This window comes from Ovis canadensis, chromosome 1, assembly GCF_042477335.2.
Source record: "Ovis canadensis isolate MfBH-ARS-UI-01 breed Bighorn chromosome 1, ARS-UI_OviCan_v2, whole genome shotgun sequence".
Classification (NCBI taxonomy): Eukaryota; Metazoa; Chordata; class Mammalia; order Artiodactyla; family Bovidae; genus Ovis; species Ovis canadensis.
The window spans coordinates 159,421,073-159,443,191 of NC_091245.1; the positions used below are offsets into that span (position 1 = coordinate 159,421,073).

Here is a 22,119-nt window from a genome sequence, read left to right on the forward strand (position 1 = left end):
TTTAAATGTAATCAGGTTTATTAAATAGGAAATAATAACTCATAAATATTTTTATTTTTTCAAAAGCCCTAATAGTTCACTTATAAGTACATGATTTCTAGTTATTTTTTTAAAATGAAATATGGATAATTTATATGCAATAATGAATTTTTTATAATTTTAAGATGACAATCACCTTAGAAATTTAATCCAATAATTCCTTATTTTATAGATCAGAAACTTAAGCTCAAAAGAGTTGAGGTTTACAGAATCCTGTTCTCAACTCAGCCCTCTTTCCAGTGTTCCCTAATCTACTAAATAATGCAACCAAGTGTTTGCAATAATGTATGGGTCAAAAGAATGGGTTTAAAGAAATGTTTTTATTTATACTCCTATCTTAAATGCTTCATGGTCTTAACATTTTAAAGCCTTTTCAAGACCACCCTAATGGGGAGAGGGAGAAATAAGAAACTTTACTGCGGCTGTCTGAGTGATAGCAGATGAAGGCATCGACTAGAGCACAAACTGTAGTAATGGCAAGGAAGAAGCAGACCAGGGGATGTTGAAGAAAACTCCCAAGCCATTAGGATCAATAGAAGAAGATGAGTTTTATAACTGATACCAAACACAAAAATAAATAAATAATACCTAAAACTAGGAATCCTTAGACTTCTGATAGCATACCCATTCAGCCTTTTTTTTCTCAGTTTGAACATATATCCCCAATATGTGTATAGTTGTTATTTTATGTACATGTACTAATACTATAGCATTTGGAAATATTCCCTGTGGCACAGATGGTAAAGAATCTACCTGCAATGTGGAAGACCCAGGTTTGATCCCTGGTCCCGAAGATCCCTTGGAGAAGGGAATGGCAACCCATTTCAGTATTCTTGTCTGGGGAGTCCCGTGGAGAGAGGAGCCTGGTGGGCTACAATCCATGGGGTTGCAAAGAGTGGGACATGATTGAGTGATGGACACTTTCACTTCCACTAATACTATATGGGCTCCCTGGTGGCTCGGTGGTAAAAAATCTGCCTGCCAATACAGGAAACATGGGTTTGATCCCTGGGTTGGGATGACCCCTTGGAAGAGGAAATTGCAACGCACCCCAAAGTTCTTGCCTAGGAAATCCCATGGACAGAGAAGCCTCATGGGCTACTGTTCATGAGGTCGCAAAAGAGTTGGACATGACTTACCAACTAAACAACTATTATAAAACATAAAAAATATGTAGTAAAATAACATTTTAACAGTGTAAAATTTAATGACACCAGTATGACTGAATGTGCTTTATTTTTAAAAAATTTTAAGTTCATATTATTGAAAAATTTTTAATAAAAATTTGCAATTTTCAGTTTTTTGCAATTTGACTAAATTTGTTGTTTCTGAAATCACTGTTTTCTTGAACAGTAACCATTTTTAAACAAATAAACTGAAAACTCATTAAAATGCTCCAAATGAAGGATGTTTTAAACAGAAAATTCTAATTAAGTTTTTTTAATGGCATAAATACAAGCATTATAGTTGGTAATGAATTGGGGCAACAACAGTCATGTAATGATGTAAATACATCCAAACATCTATTTTAAATGATCATGTCCTAAGAACTTTCTTTTTCAGAGTAACTTTCTCACTGTATACTATCTTTCTATATTAGAAAACTCAGAATGCTAATTTTCTCAAAAACATCAGATAAATATTTCTCAGAAACCTATCACAGAAAAGAACAGCAAATTTGTGAGAACTGTCTTTTTGTAAAAGAAAAGTGCATAACATCTTTGAATTTTACCCTTTTTGAAGTACTTTACCATAGCTAATGAAAATGTAATAATAAAAGATATGATCATTCTCATTTCCAAGTGTTATAAATTATAAAGAGTTTGCTGTGTTTTAAAGTCTTTGTTTTTATAAATCAATCACATTGAATACCTTTTACATTTTTGCTTTGATCTGCTGCAATATCTTGCTTATGAATGAATTTGACATGGTATTTTATACTTTATTCTGGAATCTGATTTCATTCAAAATAAGACATATTTCATAGTGCTTCTACTTTCACAGATTTCTGTAAAATCCTAATTTGATTTTAAAAGTTATCTATTATTTAAGTATATATCTTCTCTGGTATACATTCCTTTTCTGACCGAAGAAACTTCTAACTACCTAGGAAGTAAGATGATGGCAACACCTACTCAGTAATGCAGGGCCTTGCTCCTATATAATGAGTACCAGAAGAGTAGAGTTGTACAGATTTTCAATACTGCTGGAGAATTATTATGGATTGAGGTAGCTAGTGGAGGCTTCTCAGTGGGAAGACAGGAGAAAGTTGTAGCGGAGAGTGGTAGGAGAAAAGGCATAGGCAAGGAAGTATGAGATAAGCTTAGGAGACATTAAAAACCAGGCTGGAGAAGAGGAGTCCTGGTGTTCATTAACAGTTGAATGAGTTAGGTTGGTAAATTCAGAGGTCCTTAAATATGAAGTTTAAGTATTAAGAACTTCTATACTATGATAAACAAAAGGATTCAGATTGAGTTTGTGTAATGGCCAGAACACTGACCTGCAGCTACACAGACATGTAAAGTGGCATCAAGTTTGTGAAAGAAAAGTCTTCTGGAACTAAACAGATTATAAATGAAGAGTGAGGAAGTTATGTTTTCTCTCTACTTTGGCAAAGACACAAGGCTGAATGTAAGTTTCCAAGGGAATTATATTTAGCACAGTGCAGTGAGTAAATAAAGGATTAAGTTAATATATAGGTCCAAGTTAATACATAGGTTTTTTAATTAAATAAACCTCCTAAAAAATACAATATAAATATACTCTAGAAAAGATAAGTTGTAAATCTAGAGTGATTTAAGTATTTCCATTTTCACTTGAGAGCTTTTAAATTGAAAACCATTCAAAAAAGCCACCATACTATTTAAGGAAAAATGAGCCAAAAGATACTTAAAAACTTTTCTTTCATTCTGTGTCTAAAATAGACCAAAGTGAAATCTTTATTTTATCTCTATTTCCTATCCAGACTTACTTCCCCATAGAAGTGGTCTCCAAAATATGCTATATTTGACTCAAGGAGTGCACCAAAAACCAAAACTTTCACTTAAATATAATTTTATCGTAGAAAATGAACTTAAGCTAATTTACTAATTTTAATAGAAGGATTGGTAGGAGTGCAAGTATATACTTTATAGTATAAACATTTATGACAGTACACTTTAAATGTAAGAGGTACAATCAAAACATATGCCAGAGCTGACTGAAGGGTAGCTATTGTTAAACCTACAGGTTATTAGGGTTTTTCTTTAGAAACTTTGAATTATAATAATTAAACAGTAGGTTTAATAATTAAAACACTAGGTTTGAATTGGGGTCTGGGAATCATCTTTTAACAAGACCTCCAAGTGTTTCTTATTTTCTGCCAAGTTTAAGATATTAGCAGTAGATCTGTTTCATCATCTTTTGACTTTAGGCCCAAGTCCTGTTTTAGGTCCCACAGTGCTAAGTGCTATATTATTGGTGCCTCACCAAGAGTTCCACAGCAGAGTGAAAGCCTCACCAGTGATTCATGGGCTGGCATCCAGCTCACCTATTTCTTGTGCTTTGGACCAAAAGCCAGCTTGCTGCTGCTGCTGCTGCTACTGCTAAGTCGCTTCGGTCGTGCCCGACTCTTAGCAACCCCATGGACTGCAGCCCACCAGGCTCCTCCATCCATGGGATTTTCCAGGCAAGAGTACTGGAGTGGGTTGCCATTGCCTTCTCCGAAAAGCCAGCTTACAGTAGCTTAATTTGTATTGGCAATGATATGTATGTCTAGAGTAATTTAGGAATTTATTTACCTTGAGGTTTGAAACTGATTATAATTTTTATCCATGAAGTCATTGCCCAGATCATTACTGTGTTCCATGTGTTAAAAAAATCATGGCTGATCAATAACTTTATACCTTATTTTTATGAGTGCTATAACATGCTAACACATGGAAATATAGAAATTAATTTTATGCTAAGCGGTTGGGTGTCCTAAAATTAAATATTTATTCAGAATCTTTAAAAATACTAGAAAAAAAGTATCTTGCATTTATTAAGTATCAGTACTATGTGTTGTTTAATCTTCATAACAATCCTATGAAGTAGGTGTTTGTAGTATCCATTTTGTAGAAGAGTTAACTGAAAAAGCGGAAAGGTTAAGTAATTTGCCCACTGTTTATAGGGTTTTTGTGTGCTTGCCTGCTTATTTTAATTTGGGAATTCCATAAGTAACTTTTAGAAGGTGTTTTCCTGTTTGACTTGGTGGTACTTCTTTGAATGGTTCTTTGTCTTGAAACGTGATTTCTTCTACTGCCTTGTTCTCTTAAAAGACAAAGCCTCTTTCATGTACTTTAACAATGAATGAAAAGTGGCAAATAGATACCACTTTGGGCTACTGAAATAATGAAAGAACATGACAATTTAATAAAAGCAAAATGTTAATTGCCACTTTGAATATGTAGCCTAATGATTCATCTAAGTAAAATTTGTAAATATATATGGTTTTATCCTAAGCTTCGCTTTATAACTAAGTTTTTCATGTCTGAGGGATTTTTTGAGCACAGAAAAAAATTTTGACAATTGTTTGTGTTTTAAGTGATGTGCATTTTATTCCAGTTTTTAGCATTGCCAATGCCACTATCTAGTTTTTTCTTAAGGCCTTAAGTTCAATTTATGCATTAAAAAATAAATCTATCTATACCTTCACTAGATCTTCAGTTAATCTTTTTAAATTATCAAATTCCATGAAATATTTTTAAAAACACCTGACAAAGTACATAATGAATCTAAGATGCATAATCAAATGATTAAATCTTGTAAATCTAAGTCTAATAAGTAAATTCAATAAACCAAGTTCTCTTAACATTGTTTACAAACTTATGTTATATATAACTCATTATGTTAATCACCAGTCTATAAAAACATTTCAAATATCTTTTGTAACCCCCACAAATGCATAGATAAATTATCACTTCATGCCCAACTTATCAATAGTATCTTTATCTTAAATCTAATGCAAAGTCTTCATATTATAGGCTAGATTCATTCCTTCAGCCTGTCCTTTCTCATCTCAAGACTATAAATCTACTTATACAACAAAGTGGAATAAAATTTCCCTCTTCCAGCTGCTGCCACATCTAAGATTCTACATCTGGTATCAGGGACAAGGACCTATACCTACCTGCCAGCCAGAGTCTGCATTGGACAGGGACCTCTTTATTCCCTTCTTATTGTCAGGCCTGCCATTGTTAATGGAAACTTTATGAGCCCTCACATAACTGAACATACATGTTTTATATTTTTGCAGCCCGGTTCTTTTCCTAGGAATGATGCATCCCTTATGTTTTTTCCTTAGGTTACACTTTATCCCTGCTATAATGGGATTTTCTAAGTCCAATTTTGTATAAACTGTGTAACCTTTGGCATTAAAGCCTATTTGTGTACTAATGGGTTTTTGACACCCTAATTAGGTTACTAAAGCAACCCTTTCTCTTTCATAGTTTGACAGCTGCCTTACTGACCATCAGTCATTTTATTGACAATGATGATCAAGTTTAGTTTTTAACCCCTTTAAATTCACAAAGCCAAAATGATTTTTCTCTCCTAGGAATGCCAGAATCACCTCCGCAGATATGGAAATGTGAATCTGGAACTGGTGACTCGAATCATTAGAGATGGTGGCCCATGGGAAGATCCTGTGTTGCAAGCTGTTCTAAAAGCCCAGCCAGCATCTCAGGAGATAGGTACTACAGGAGACTCAAATCCAAACCTACATCTGTGAGAAACAAACACAGTCTCATTTTCTAGCTAGAGCAGTATTAGTGCTTTTATTTATAGTACTGAATAAGACTAGTGTGTTTTCACATGAAGTGTGTTTGATTTGCTATATTAACCCAGCCCAAGAGTGATTTGACACAAGATTAGGTAAAACTATCTCTGGTAATTCCCTATTAAAATTCAGAGTGTTAACATATTTAGTATCCAGATGCTACTTATTTACAAAGAGTTTGTATTTGTCACTTAAGTTATGTTTTTAAAATCTATTTAAGTAGGAACACCCTTAAAAAAAAACAACACTCTGCTTAAGCACATGGAATCTCCCTTATACAGGAAACTCTATGAAGGATGGAGTTCCTTTAGCTTTTGTTTTGATAAACACTAACATATGCTACACCTAGCCCAGTACCTGGTACGGAGTAGTAGGTACTCAGTATCAGTACTTGTTTATTGAATGAATGACCACATGAATGCATAAGTGAATGTATGACTAATTAAATGAGGAAGTAAATTTCAGTTCCAAATACTCTAGAGCAGTATTTCCCAAACTTCCTTCATCAGTAGGAGTTTTGCCTCATTCCCTTACTACCTGCATACCTTTTTGACATCACTTTCTTTTTAATCTAGATTCCTATGAGCCAAAATCTCCTTTTGAAGGCAGGAAGCTCTGTCAACTATTTCTAATTAATTCTTCAAAATATATATATATATATATATTTGCCATATTATTTCTGAGCCCCAGAACATTTGGGTCACTGAAACTTAGAATAAGCACAAAAGTCTGGACACATTCGAGAGCATGGAGAGAGCCTATGGAGTGTAGTTATAACATGGCCAAAGGGAAAAGACAAGACCTCTGAAACCATTCAGAGATTGGGGAGAAAACATTGCATACCACCAACTGCCTGAGTATGGTAGGATCTTTCTATTTGTCCCAGGTAAAGGGGTGGGAGTGGGTTGTGAGTAGAACTGAGTAGGGAAGGGGCTATGATTCTAGGGCTTACAAGCAAGCTGACCCCCAGATACAAGCATAGGGGACAAGAAAAGATGTGAGAGAAGATGAAAAGAGATAAGGCCAGGAGACATAATGAGAGTGGTGGAATAAGATGGGAAGTAGGACAAGACCAGAAGGAAAGGGCTAAGGTACATGTGGCAGCGGTGTCATCGTGTAAATATAAGGGACAGAAAGGAGAACTAGCACTTGATGTGAAGGTCTCAGGAATTTAAAAAAAAAAAGTGAAGACGGAGGCGGTAGTTACATCTGAGGAGGAAGAGCTGGATTATTGAGGGAATGTATGAACCGTCAAATATAGGGAAGGCAGGGGTGACAGCCTTGAAGGAATCTCTGAGGAAGCTGGGGAATGTGGCCAGAGGGGACAGGAGCTAAGCAAAGACAGATTCATATGGAGTGAGAACAGGAGAGAGAGTTTGGATTTTTCAGATAACTTTTAGGTTTCTCTAAGTAGGAACTAGAACAAAACCATTATTGGTTGGTGTGAGGCTGATACCCTTTATATACACAGTTTATAGGCTTCCCTGGTGGCTCAGACGGTAAAGAATCCGCCTGCAATGCTGCAGACCTGGTTCAGTCCCTGGGTTGGGAAGATCCCCTGGAGGAGGGCATGGCAACCCACTCCAGTATTCTTGCCTGGAAAATCCCCATGGACAGAGGAGCCTGGTGGGTTGTAATCCATGGGGTTGCAAAGAGTCGGACATGACTGAGCAACTAAACACAGCACAGCTCAGCACATACTATGTATAGTTCTTTGATACATACTCCTTTTATACTTACCCTAGTATACTTCATTTTGGGAAAAGCTGCTCTAGAAGCTCATTAATGTGGATGATTCGACTCTTGTGATCATTAGGGTAAAGATATTATAAACAGAGTTGCAAGGCAAATGTTGAAGCCCAAATAAAACATTATTCATAGGCATTTCAGAAGCTATTGATTAAATATATATAATTAACTAAAACATTTTTGGATTTAAAATCATGAAATATGGGTTCCATTTCCTGCTCTGCCACTTATTTAATTAATTATTTGTCCTTGGGCAAGTCATTTGACCTCTCTGAGACTCAGTTTTGTGATCTGTAAAACAAGTATTATATCTGTCATGACGTTGTTGTTAGGTCTGAATAAACTTATGTAGGTAAAGGTGTTTTTATATTTTAAAATTGTGTAAAACCAAGTATTAAGTTTAGTGATTATCCTTGGACATATATTAATAAGCAGTCCTATTTGACATTACATTTAGCTTGCTTTTTTGTTAGAAAGTAATAACATGTACTTCGTTTATGACCAAACTTTTCACTAATTCAAATTATATTTCACTATAATTAATCTGAATTAATATGATTTTAATGGCAGATAAGGATTTAGCCTTCTAATTTTACAGTAATGAAAATAATGGTAAGAAGACAAGGTATATAATCTTAGACTAGCAAGAAATTCCAGATCCTGTGTTATCTGAAACATTTTTTAACATTAGAGAACACAGAAAAAGAGTATTTCATGTGTGTTTTTTTTTTTTTTTAATTTTGCTTCTTTCTTTAGATTGAAAAAAATCAGCAAATATTTCTTGGGCACAGTTTTGTTGTCTTTTATTGCTATTTTTCCAACCATTTAACTGATATATTCTTTTCACAAACTCCTAGTAAGGAAAATGCTATTTAATTAAATAGTTGATTTAATTAGATACTACATGTTAGTGCTGAAGTGTCAAAGAAAAATGTTTGAGACAGTCTTTTTTTGAGAGTAATAAGAGTCTGTTTTATTTTTAATATAGTGAACAAATATTTAAGTTCTGAAAATCCACTATTCTTTGAACTACGTGCCAGATACCTAATTGCTTGTGAACGCATACCTGAAGCAATGGCTCTTATTAAATGTTGTATAAATCACCCAGAAATCAGTAAAGACTTGTACTTCCATCAAGCACTCTTCACCTGTCTGTTTATGTCACCTGTAGAAGATCACCTATTCCGGGAGGTACTGTTTGAGATTATGTTTGCCTATTAAACTTACCAAAAAATACATAGCCCATTTTTGGTAAATTCCTTTTACAGTACTATCAAAGGCCGTAAGATTACATTATCTAGATGTATTCCCTTTGACACCATTTTTAAGCTCATATTGAATTAGCTCATATTAACAAATGATGAAATTAAAATTTTCATTGATAAGCATTATTCATGTTGAGTGAGTTTCTGGTGTGACAGGTTAAATAAAAACTGAGAAGCATCAGGATTTTGCATCTTAATTAAAATACTAAGAAATTAAATTGCAGTGTTTGTTAACTTTGCTGTTTTTTTAAGATGAAAGAATTAATCTTTTCCTAATATGGACCCTACGTACCTACAAGCTGTGGACATTGAGGTTAAAAGTAGTCATTATAAACTGTAGGTGCTATATAGTGAAACTATGGAAAAACAAAAATAGTTCCGTATAATTCATTGTCTTTGTAGAAGAAAATTAGAAATCTAAATTCTTCTGAATGCTTAAACATTTATTACAGCTATCTTTCTAGATATTTTTAATGATATGAACTGAGTTTTCTTTTCATCTTATAGCATTTACTGAAAACTGATTGTAAGAGTGGAATTGATATCATCTGTAACACTGAAAAAGAAGGCAAGACTATGTTAGCCTTGCAACTCTGTGAATCCTTTCTTATTTCACAGCTCCAGAATGGGGATATGTACTGTATCTGGTAAGTGTTCATAATACAGACAAAGAAATGGTGAGATGGGATGCAGAAGGAGAATTCGTTAGTAGAATTTATACCTTATTTTTTTTTAAGTTAAGCCATTTTTCTCCCACACACACATTTATTGTGCAAGAAACAATGCACAATAGGGTTAAAAAAGAAAATGATCAAAAAGAAATGACAAAATGATAAAAAAGAAAATGTGCCAGTAATAACAGTGTTATATTTAAGAAATGTGTTATAATGAAATAATTATGTTTTATATTACACTTAGTTATTTTAAAATTTTTTAAGAGATTATTTTTCAGCGAAGTTTTAGGTTTACAACAAAATCGAGAGGGAAGTACAGACATTTTCCACATACTCTTTGTCCCCACAAATGCATATCCTTCCCCATTATCAAAACACTCACCACAATGGTATATATATATTTTTCAACCAAAGACGAACTTACATTGACATATATTAATCACCCAAAGTCCAGTTTATGTTTAGGGTTCACTTTTGCTGTTAATTATTTTATGGATCTTGACAAACATATAATGATATATATCAGTATAGTATCACACAGAGTATTTTTGCTGCCCTAAAAATCCTCTTTGCTCAACCTATTCATCTCTTCCCTCCCACCCCTGCCCCTTATCTCTATGGTTTTGCCTTTTCCAGAGTATCATATAGTTAAAAGCATACAGTATACAGCATTTTCAGATTGGCTTCTTTCACTTAGTAATAGGCATTTTAGTTTCCTCCACATCTTTTCATAGCTTGATAGCTCATTTCTTTTTAGTCCTGAATAATATTCCATTTTCTGGATGTACCACAGTTTATTTATCTGTGGTCTACTAAAGTACATCTTGGTTGCCTCCAAGATTCGGCAATCATGAGTAAGCTGCTATAAACATCTGTGTATAGGTTTTTATGTGGACATAAGTTTTCAACTCCTTTAGGTAAATACCAGGGAGCATGATTGCTGGAACTTGTGGTAAGAGTATATATTTAGTTTTGTAAGGAACTGCCCAACTGGCTTCCAAAGTGGCTGTACCATTTTTCATTTCCACCAACAATGGATGAGAGTTCATGGTGCTCTACATCCTCACCGGCATTTGTTATTTTCAGTGTCCCAGATTTTAGCCATTCTAATAGGTGTGTAGTGGTATCTCATTGTTGTTTTAATTTAGTTGTAGTTTGCGTTTCCCTGATGACATATGATGTGGAGCATGCTTTCACATGCTTATTTGCCATCTGTATACCTTCTTTGGTGAGGTATCTGTTAAGATCTTTAGTCTATTTTTTAATTGGGTTATTTGATTTCTTATTGTCTAGTTTTAAGAGTTCTTTGTATATTGTTGATAACAGTTGTCCATTGGATGCGTCTTTTACAGATACTTTTTTCCAGTCTGTGACTTGATACTGTCTTTCACAGAGAAGTTTTCAATCTTGATGAAGTCCAGCTTGTCAGTTATTTCTTTCATGGATCATGTCTTTGGTGTTATATCTAAAAAGGCATCACCATACACAAGGTCTTCTGTGTTTTCTGTTTAGACCATGATCCATTTTTAGTTAATTTTTGTGAAGGGTGTAAGGTCTTTGCCTGGAGAATCCCACGGACAGAGGAGCCTAGCAGGCTACAGTCCATAGGTTTTCAGAGAATCAGATATGACTGAAGCCACTTAACACACAAGATCTGTGTCTAGATTCATCTTTTTTTAAATGTGAATGTCTGGTTGCCTGAGCACCATTTCTTGACAAGATATTTGCTCCATTGCATTGCCTTTGCTTCTTTGTCAAAGAACAATTGACCATATTTATGTACATCTATTTCTAGGCTCTGTTCTCTCCCATTGATCTGTATGTCTATTCTTAAACCAGTACAACACTGTCTTCATTATGTTAGTTTATATTAAGTCCTGAAGTTAGGAAGTATCAGTCCTTCAACTTTGTTCTTCTTCAGTATTGTATTCGCTATTCTGGGTCTCTTGTTTCTCCATAACAACTTTAGAATCTGTTTGTCCATATCCATAAAATAACTACCAGGATTTAGATTGGGGTTGAATCTGTAGATTAAGCTGAGAAGAACTAATAACTTGTAATATTTAGTCTTCTTGTCCATGAACATGGACTATCTCTTCATTTATTTACTCCTTTGATTTCACTCATCAGAGTTTTGTAGTTTTCCTCATGTAGATCTCATACATATTTTGCTAGATTCATAGCTAAGTAGTTCATTTAGGGGGTGAGGGGGTGCTAATATGAATGCTATTATGTGACTGTTAGTTTTTCTGAGCATTTAAAAAACATTAAAATGTTGTTAGAACATATGAAGCATCCAATTACATGATCCAGGTAATCATGTAGTTCAGAATGTGGTTTGAGAGTATTTTAATTTAAGAGCATTTAATTTAATTTGAGAGTATTTTACTATTAGAGAAAATCAAGAATAATTAGAAAAAAATCCTAATAACTTTTGCCTCCTCTACCTTAGTACACACAGACACATTACTACCAATTTGACATGTCACCAATTCTTGAGAGAAAACTAGGTCTCATTTACCTAACAAAATAATATGAAATGGTATGGGCTATAAATATTTTTTAATGAATGCTTTTAAATTTTAAGTTCTTAGATACTTAAAAGAATAGCTTGAAGGAGGTGTAAAGATAAACTTATTTAATATAGATGTTATAGATTAAAATCTTTAGATTCAGAGATGGAGTCAAAAGCTAGTTAATAGAGTTAGGTCTAGAAGCTAGTGGACTTATCTTCTGTGGGACTATACTCTAAGTTAGATTGTACAAATTTTTATTCAAAAGTGTACTATGTAAATTGGAGTTGCAAATAGAGAAGAGGATCAGGAGATAGTGGTTAAGACTTACACTTCTAAGTAGTTTTCAAAGTATTATCATTTCTTGATAGGTAATTATTTTGAAACAATGTATAGTCATTACTATTTAATATATCTTTTCTATGGTAATAGGAATGTTCTCCACCCTTGGCTTTATTAAACTATTTAAGACTATCTTTAGTCTTTCATTTTGACATACTTATAAGTAAGCTGGAATCACCTATAAATAAACCAAAAAATGACCAGGAAAACATTTTATTTTCTTCTTTTCTTGGCTAACCAATTTCTACTCTTTAGAGAGGAACTTCAAAAATAGAACAGAGTCTATCTTTCCTGCTCCTGGCCACAGGCACCTTCTAAAAATAGAAGGTGGGTGTGTGCCTCCCAGCTGCCTAACAAAAAAGGACTCCTTAGCCTGCTTCTTTGTGCTTCCTTCTGAGTAGGCTGAGTTCTGATTGCCTGCCCTCTTATTTCTTTTACCTCTCTCCTTTATATTTCTGAGTGCTAGGGTCTTCTTTCTTCTAAAAGTTGATTTTCATTGTAACTTGAAGAGCAGGATTCTTCCAGCTTACAAGGTCTTTGTCTGTTTCATTTTGGTCTTCAGCTTGTTCTTCATCTCCCCTTTCTGAGGACAAAACTTGATGTACAGTCCAGTTTTACTCTTGTTTCAAGCCAATGAAACAAGCTACTAATCTAGTTCTGTCACCATCAATAATAATATAATAATAACAGCTGCTTATATTGGCTGAGTGCTTTCATTAGTCTGTGCTTATATATAATCTCATTTATTCCAGCAATCTCATGGGGTAAATGAAGCCGAGATTCAAACCTAAGCAGCCTCTACTATTAAATATTACTTACTATAAAATGGGTATAGTATGAAAAAAATCTATGTGGTAAGGGTGGCTATAAATCATTTTATATCTCTCTGCAATTAGATAACTTGATGGTTATATTAGCAGTGAGCTACCTGGGAAATGTGTTTGTACACCAAGTCAGTGCTGTGAGGCTTTCTGTTTGTTTTTTATTTGCTGCACTTGGGTCTTCATTGAGGTGTGCAGACTCTTCATTGTGGCATGCAGGCTTTTCTACCTGTGGTGCGTGGGCTCTTAAGGGTGCGGGCCCTCTAACCTGCAGCATGCAGGCTCTCTAGTTGCGGTGAGTGGGTTTAGTTGCCCCGAGGCATGTGGGATCTTAGTTCCCAACCAGGGATCAAACCTGCATCTCCTGCATTGGAAGGCGGATTGTTACACCACTGGACTATCAGGGAAGTCCCAGTGCTATGTTTTTTGTACGGATCCTTTTTGCGAAAAGAAAACAAAAGCTTCATTAAACTTTCCCTTTGGTCTTCACAAAGACTATCAGTGAGCAATTTATTAAGCATCAGTATCTACTAGACATTTTACCTAGGTGTTTTCACTTATCTGTCTTAATGCTTTTTATGTGTAAGAAAATTCTGGATAAAAGAGGTTAAAGCCACACAGCTATTAATAATAACAAAATGGAGTTGGAATTTATTCTAGTCAGTTTGCAAGTGATATCATTCTGTGTCTTAACTGGTTCAGGGAAAAGGTAGCATTTATTGAATGAATACTGGGATATTACACAAGCCACATCAAGGGCAGAGATATGGGTGGTCCTCAAAAATAACTGCTAACAAGGATGCTGAGATTGCTGGGGTTTTTAAAAAGTATCTCTGATCTGCCAGTTGGCTTCAGTCTTTCTCTTTGTAGACCAGAAGAATGGCAGCACTCCCCAGGATTCATAGTTAGAGTTGAGACCATTTCAGGGGTTCTAACTGAACTGAGGTCAGTTTCCCATCCTTAGATTAATATTTTAGGAACAGTGAGGAGGGTCATATAGAAGGCATGGCCACTGAGGTTCCAACCCTGTGTATTAGGTCTCTTCTTAGAGAATGATGGTTCACTGTGGACTGGGTGGTACCATCCCAGTTGGTATATAATGCCTAATTGAGACGCAGGCCTCTTGAGTAGGTCTCATTTATTCTCAATCCCTGTTCTTTTCCATTAGCTCCACTATACAGTGTGTCATTGAGAAGATTTACAATGCATTAATATGTCAGGAAACAGGCCTTCCAAAACAAGGAAGTTTATGAAAGGCATGAAATCAGTAAGAGAGATAAGATCTGTTCTGAAATAATTATCACTTTAGTTTGGGGTATTCATGAAAGTTTTCATGAAGAGTTACTTGATAAGGACTTTGACAGATAAGCTCATCTTAGAAATAATTATTTTCCAAGTAGAGCAATCAACAAACAAAAAAGAGAATAAATAAAGCACATTAACTGACACTGAGGAAACCAACCTAGAAGAATGCCCAGGATTCAGATCCTGATCCTTCTGACTCCAAAACCCATGTTTCTGTTGCTTTTAACACCATAAAGCATACTGAACAAGTACTAAATAAAATAATCTAGGAGACTGGTAGCAGATTAGTTTAGCAACCCCTACAGAAGTACATATGGAAAATTAAAGGGTCTAAGGTGATAACATTGAGAATGATAAAATTGTGGGCAAAAGTATAATGAAAATTAGAGACTATGAAAAACAAACAGGTTAGAGGAATATTTAGTGTCTTTGGGCAACAGAGGATGAGATGGTTAGATGGCATCATCAGTTCAATGGACATGAACTTAGGCAAATGCCGGGAGATGGTGAAGGACAGGAGGCCTGGCGTGCTGCAGTCCATGGAGTCGCAAAGAGTTGGACATGACTGAGCAACTGAACTGAACTAAAATGGATTAAAGTGATAGAAACCAATCTAAATTGAAATAACCAGTTATGCAAACTGGAGAAATCAGAGGTAGAGATTTGGGAGCATGGTATGAAACCTCATGAGCTTCTCAAAGGAATTCTGTGTGCAAAAAAAAAAAAAAAAAGTTAGCGGTAGACTGAAACTTAGGAACACCTACACAGCTAGTATGAAATGGAAGTGAAATTCTGGTTTTACTTTCTGTGATGCTTGCCATCAGTTTTTGTTTTGTGTTCTCTATATTGTCTTTCTAAATAGAGTATGTGCACCTTCATGATAGTAGTCAAACTGTCCTTAGATTTAATAGCTTTATGTGCTGGGCTCAAAGTACATAATCAGTATATTGCTTTTAAAAATATATATTTTCAACAATTATTTTAATACTTTTTAGACTATGATGCTTTATGTAACTTTTATGACACTTTTCAAGGAGTTATAACTTGCTGAAATGTAATATCCAAACATTTCAATTATACCTTACAATTTCCTTTGTCTCAGAACCCATTGCTCGCTCCTGTTGTTGTTGTTCAGTCACTTAGTCGTGTACAACTCTTTGTGACTGCAGCACACCAGATTCCTCTGCCCTCCATATTTTAGAAAAGAATCTACCTGTGAAATATTTTAAATGGTCCATAGCTTGTTCCTTTAAAAGTACTACACTGTAATGGAAGAGCAGATGATATAAAACATAAAATTTCAGAATCAATGCTATAATATACTTAATAATTTTAATGTGTAGTACTTTTGGTATCTTAATAGATTTAAAAGTATGAATCATTTCTTCTTTGCAGAAAGTACAACATTGATTTCTAAATTTGCAAGTGGATATTAATTTAAAGGTCAAAGTTATTTTTTTAAAAGTAATCTCATTAATATTGGTACACTGAAATTAGAATGTGTTTTGATCAAGTACTAGATGCCTTAGGTTTGTTGGCATATGATTGGGATACATTCTGTGCCATTGCAAGTCGTAATTTCTGATCTCTCCTTTCCTCCCAGCTTCTGTTAGTCCCAAACAGGTAGCTTTGGAAGTAGCTTGGAAGTGGAGTTAATATCCACTTGCACCCACTTTGTATACATCCCAGTCAGGGCACTACAGAATAAAGGAAAGACAGCTAATGTGTGTATTTGAATAAACTGTATTTTTGATATTTCTCTCTTTTCTCATTTACAGGGAGTTGATTTTCATATGGAGTAAACTTCAGCTTAAGTCCAATCCTTCAAAACAAGTTTTTGTAGATCAGTGCTACCAGCTCTTAAGAACAGCAACTAATGTGAGAGTCATATTTCCTTTCATGAAAATCATTAAAGATGAGGTAAATAGTATATATTTATCCCTTCATTTTAAGTTAAATTTAAATGACAGTTCACTAAAACTTGCATCTCTTATAACATTTATTTGATCATGTAATTGAAGTAAAGAAAGATTTTAAGGCCACGTTCTCCATATATTATATACTCCCCTCGCCCTAACCTCAAACTCCCAAGACACAAAGCTTATACATAAATGAAAATAACTGAAAAAAAAAAGAGAGATAAAAAGCCAATTTAGTATTACATAAAGTTTTATCTGGGAACAACTTGCTTCTGTAAGAAGCTGTTATCTCTTTTCTTAAAATTAAATAAGCCTGTCACTTTTAACATTATTCTAAATCCTGTTTATATAATCTTAACTAATTTGCAGATGATCTTTGTGTAACTATAGGTAATACCTAATTCACTGTCGTAGAGAAATACAGTTCATAGTTTTAAGTTTGATGTTTAGAATGATAAGGAACAATGAATTCTGAGGCATTTTTGAAACCTAAGGACAAACTTTAAAATGTTTATTTAAAATAAGAGTAAAAACCCATTACCTGTTTTTAAAAATAGTTCTGAAGCAAGTTTTTCATGGACTACTGGCAAGTGTGTACAGTTCTATAGACATAAAAGCAGATCCTATAGATCTTTTTACTTTTTCTCCTCAAATATTAACAACTTTGAATACAAAGATAGGAAAGATAAAGCTACCTTACATTTTAGATAGCTCCATTTAACTGAATCTCTATGTAGGTTTCTTTTAACTACATAAGGAGGCATCCATTAAATAATGTATTTTAATTTTTTATACATTTATGCATTTATCATATTTATTACTGCATTACTCATTAGATGTATGACCATGTAGTGATCATATTCCCTTGGTACAAAGTTTTGTATCATATTCCCATGATATAAAGAACTGTATCAGAGGACTTTTTTAGGTCCTTTTTAGCTAACTACACTAATAGCTTCATTATTAAATAGTGATTTGTCATTTAAATGCATCATCAAAGTTAACCTCTCGTGCCACCAAAAAATGGAAAAAAAAAATCTATGCTGTAGAGTGCAAATTTTGCACTTAATATTTGAAGTGCATCAGAATCACCTGTAAAACTTTTCTAAAAAGAAAGATTTCTGTCTATATTTTTTAAACAAATGATTCTCATCTCAGATGGTAAAGAATCTGCCTGCAGTGCAGAAGACCTGGGTTCAAAACCTAGATTGGGAAGTTCCCTGGAGAAGGGAATGGCAGCCCACTCCAGTATTCTTGACTAGAAAATCCAGTGGACAAAGGAGCCTGGAGGGCTACAGTCCATGGGGTTGCAAAGAATCAGACATGACTGAGTGACAAACACTTCCACTTTTCACCAAAAACTGAGAGAGTATAGAAAGTTTAAAATATAGGTGAAGTTCAGCCAATTATCTTAGAACTTTCTCAATTTCACATGCATGGTCAACATAAGAATACATGATAAGAAAAATTCAAAGATGAAATAAGAATTTTAAATGTGCTTAATTTCTTATCCACTCTACTAAAAACATTTTTATCTAATGGAATAGATCATTCATATGCCTCAGTGCTGTGAAAGGAGGCACAGGTAATGCTGTGTGAGTTCAGAAGGAGACGTTACAGATAGCATATCTGAACAGGCTTCACAAAGGAGGATGCTTTCACCTGGGTGTTAAATGATAGAATAGGATGATTCTAATATTTGTAGAGGACTCATAGTTTACAGAGCCTCTTTTTCTCATTTTATTATTTGGTTCTCATAACTGTCCAGTGACATTAACAGGAGAGTGTGGATGGGGAAACTAATCAAAGAGTTCAGTTGCTGTGGGGTTGGGGTTGCTAGAGATCCAGAAGGGACTGAATATTACACTAAAAGTTGAAACAATTCCTAAATGTAGTGGAATTGTTAAAGGCTTTCAGGTTAGAAAGTAGCCTTAGCCTGTTCCCTTTTGTGATGATCCTGAAATTTTTTTAAACCTTAGCAACTAAGTACATTATAATTTGTGAAGAAAGGTAGAGGATGCAGAGAGAACTTTGGAAAAAGAGAATGAATTGTCTTGAAGTAGTGGATTTGAATTTGCTGTATCTGGAAAATTTATGCATGTTTTGTAATTGACCATAAGAAATTATAAGTAGCAATAAGAAATAAGAAATTTAAATTCAGAAAAGGATTGTAAGTTGTAAATGGTAGATTTTCAGAAGACTAAAATTGGTATGAACAGTATGAAAAGACAAAATGATAGGATACTGAAAGAGGAATTCCCCAGGTCAGTAGGTGCCCATTGTGCTACTGGAGATAGGTGGAGAAATAACTCCAAAAAGAATGAAGGGATGGAACCAAAGCAAAAACAATACCCAGCTGTGGATGTGACTGGTGATAGAAGCAAGGTCTGATGCTGTAAAGAGCAATATTGCATAGGAACCTGGAATGTTAGATCCATGAATCAAGGCAAATTGGAAGTGGTCAAACAGGAGATGGCAAGAGTGAATGTCGACATTCTAGGAATCAGCGAACTAAAATGGACTGGAATGGGTGAATTTAACTCAGATGACCATTATATCTACTACCATGGGCAGGAATCCCTCAGAAGAAATGGAGTAGCCATCATGGTCAACAAAAGAGTCCAAAATGCAGTACTTGGATGTAATCTCATAAACGACAGAATGATCTCTATTCATTTCCAAGGCAAACCATTCAATATCACAGTAATCCAAGTCTATGCCCCAACCAGTAATGCTGAAGAAGGTGAAGTTGAATGGTTCTATGAAGACCTACAAGACCTTTTATAACTAACACCCAATAAAGATGTCCTTTTCATTATTGGGGGCTGAAATGCAAAAGTAGGAAGTCAAGAAACACCTGGAATAATGGGCAAATTTGGCCTTGGAATACGGAATGAAGCAGGGCAAAGGCTAATAGAGTTTTGCCAAGAGAATGCACTGGTCATAGCAAACACCCTCTTCCAACAACACAGGAGAAGACTCTACACATGGACATCACCAGATGGTCAACACCAAAATCAGATTGATTATATTCTTTGCAGCCAAAGATGGAGAAGCTCTATACAATCAGCAAAAACAAGACCGGGAGCTGACTGTGGCTAAGATCATGAGCTCCTTATTGCCAAATTCAGACTGAAATTGAAGAAAGTAGGGAAAACCACTAGACCATTCAGGTATGACCTAAATCAAATCCCTTATGATTATACAGTAGAAGTGAGAAATAGATTTAAGGGACTAGATCTGAGAGATAGAGTGCCTGATGAACTATGGACGGAGGTTCGTGACATTGTACAGGAGACAGGGATCAAGACCATCCCATGGAAAAGAAATGCAAAAAAGCAAAATGGCTGTCTGGGGAGGCCATACAAATAGCTGTGAAAAGAAGAGAAGCGAAAAGCAAAGGAGAAAAGGAAAGGTATAAGCATCTGAATGCAGAGTTCCAAAGAATAGCAAGTAGAGATAAGAAAGCCTTCCTCAGCGATCAATGCAAAGAAATAGAGGAAAACAATATAATGGGAAAGACTAAACATCTCTTCAAGAAAATTAGAGATCCCAAGGGAACATTTCATGCAAAGATGGGCTCCATAAAGGACAGAAATGGTCTGGACCTAACAGAAGCAGAAGATATGAAGAAGAGGTGGCAAGAATACACAGAAGAACTGTGCAAAAAAGATCTTCCTGACCAAGATAGTCACGATTTTGTGATCACTCACCTAGAGCCAGACATCCTAGAATGTGAAGTCAAGTGGGCCTTAGAAAGCATCACTACGAACAAAGCTAGTGGAGGTGATGGCATTCCAGTTGAGCTATTTCAAATCCTGAAATATGATGCTGTGAAAGTGCTGCACTCAATATGCCAGCAAATTTGGAAAACTCAGCAGTGGCCACAGGACGGGAAAAGGTCAGTTTTCATTCCAATGCCAAAGAAAGGCAATGCCAAAGAATGCTCAGACTACCGCACAATTGCACTCATCTCACACGCTAGTAAAGTAATGCTCAAAATTCTCCAAACCAGGCTTCAGCAATATGTGAACCGTGAACTTCCAGATGTTCAAGCTGGTTTTAGAAAAGCCAGAGGAACCAGAGATCAAATTGCCAACATCCGCTGGATCATCTAAAAAGCAAAAGAGTTCCGCAAAAACATCTATTTCTGCTTTATTGACTATGCCAAAGCCTTTGACTGTGTGGATCACAATAAACTGGAAAATTCTGAGAGAGATGGGAATACCAGACCACCTGACCTGCCTTGAGAAACCTGCATGCAGGTCAGGAAGCAACAGTTAGAACTGGACATGGAACAACAGACTGGTTCCAAACAGGAAAAGGAGTACGTCAAGGCTGTATATTGTCACCCTGCTTATTTAACTTATATGCAGAGTACATCATGAGAAATGCTGGGCTGGAGGAAGTACAAGCTAGAATCAAGATTGCCGGGAGAAATATCAATAACCTCAGATATGCAGATGACACCGCCCTTATGGCAGAAAGTGAAGAGTAACTAAGGAGCCTCTTGATGAACGTGAAAGAGGAGAGTGAAAAAGTTGGCTTAAAGCTCAACATTCAGAAAACGAAGATCATGGCATCTGGTCCCATCACTTCGTGGGAAATAGATGGAGAAACAGTGGAAACAGTGTCACACTTTATTTTTCTGGGCTCCAAAATCACTGCAGATGGTAACTGCAGCCATGAAATTAAAAGACGCTTACTCCTTGGAAAGACGGTTATGACCAATCTAGATAGCAGAGACATTATTAAAAAGCAGAGACATTATTTTGCCAGCAAAGGTCCATCTAGTCAAGGCTATGGTTTTTCCAGTGGTCATGTATGGATGTGAGAGTTGGACTGTGAAGAAATTGAGTGCTGAAGAATTGATGCTTTTGAACTATGGTGTTTGAGAAGACTCTTGAGACTCCCTTGAACTGCAAGGAGATCCAACCAGTCCATCTTAAAGGAGATCAGTCCTGGGTGTTCTTTGGAAGGAATGATGCTGAAACTGAAACTCCAGTACTTTGGCCACCTCATGTGAAGAGTTGACTCATTGGAAAAGTCTCTGATGCTGGGAGGGATTGGGGGCAGGAGGAGAAGTGGTTGACAGAGGATCAGGTGGCTGGATGGCATCACTGACGCGATGGACGTGAGTTTGAGTGAACTCTGGGAGTTGGTGATGGACAGGGAGGCCTGGCGTGCTGCGGTTCATGGGGTCACAAAGAGTTGGACACAACTGAGCGACTGAACTGAACTGAAAATTGGTATAATATATCTGATCTTATTCATTCTGCAAACACTTATTCAGAGGTCTGCCAACTCCTGTGCTAACCACAGACGATACTAACCACATGAGATACTGTCCCTGCTATTTAGGATTCTCAAAGAATGAGTAGGAGATAGGTAGGAATTTACCAGCTATGTAAAGTGATATGCAGAGTTAAGGCCTGCTTTGTGCAACTGTAAGTAAGGGTTACACAGCATGTAAGGAACTCAGAGGACATGAAGCTGGCAAAGTCCTGTTCCTCCCTGTCATCCGTAATTTACCATATGCAGGCGATATGATACACACACATAATTGTTCAAAACAGACTATTTTATCTCTTTCTATTCAAACGAACAGATATTCCAAATCACTAGAGGCATTATTTATAACTGGAATTCAAGTGGATAATCAACAAATTCCCAACTAAAAGCTTGATGCAGTTAC

General features: G+C 35.5%; 1 protein-coding gene across 2 annotated transcripts in view; it reads left to right on the top strand.

The window, feature by feature from the left end:
• ZNF654 (zinc finger protein 654) overlaps positions 1–22,119 on the top strand; it is a 91,337-nt gene that overhangs the window by 62,583 nt on the left and 6,635 nt on the right. For both annotated transcript variants that reach the window (XM_069578844.1, XM_069578833.1), the window contains exons 4-7: positions 5,615–5,750; positions 8,574–8,776; positions 9,358–9,497; positions 16,284–16,425. In XM_069578844.1, coding sequence (XP_069434945.1) covers positions 5,615–5,750; positions 8,574–8,776; positions 9,358–9,497; positions 16,284–16,425 — 621 coding nt within the window. The remainder of the gene's footprint in view (positions 1–5,614; positions 5,751–8,573; positions 8,777–9,357; positions 9,498–16,283; positions 16,426–22,119) is intronic.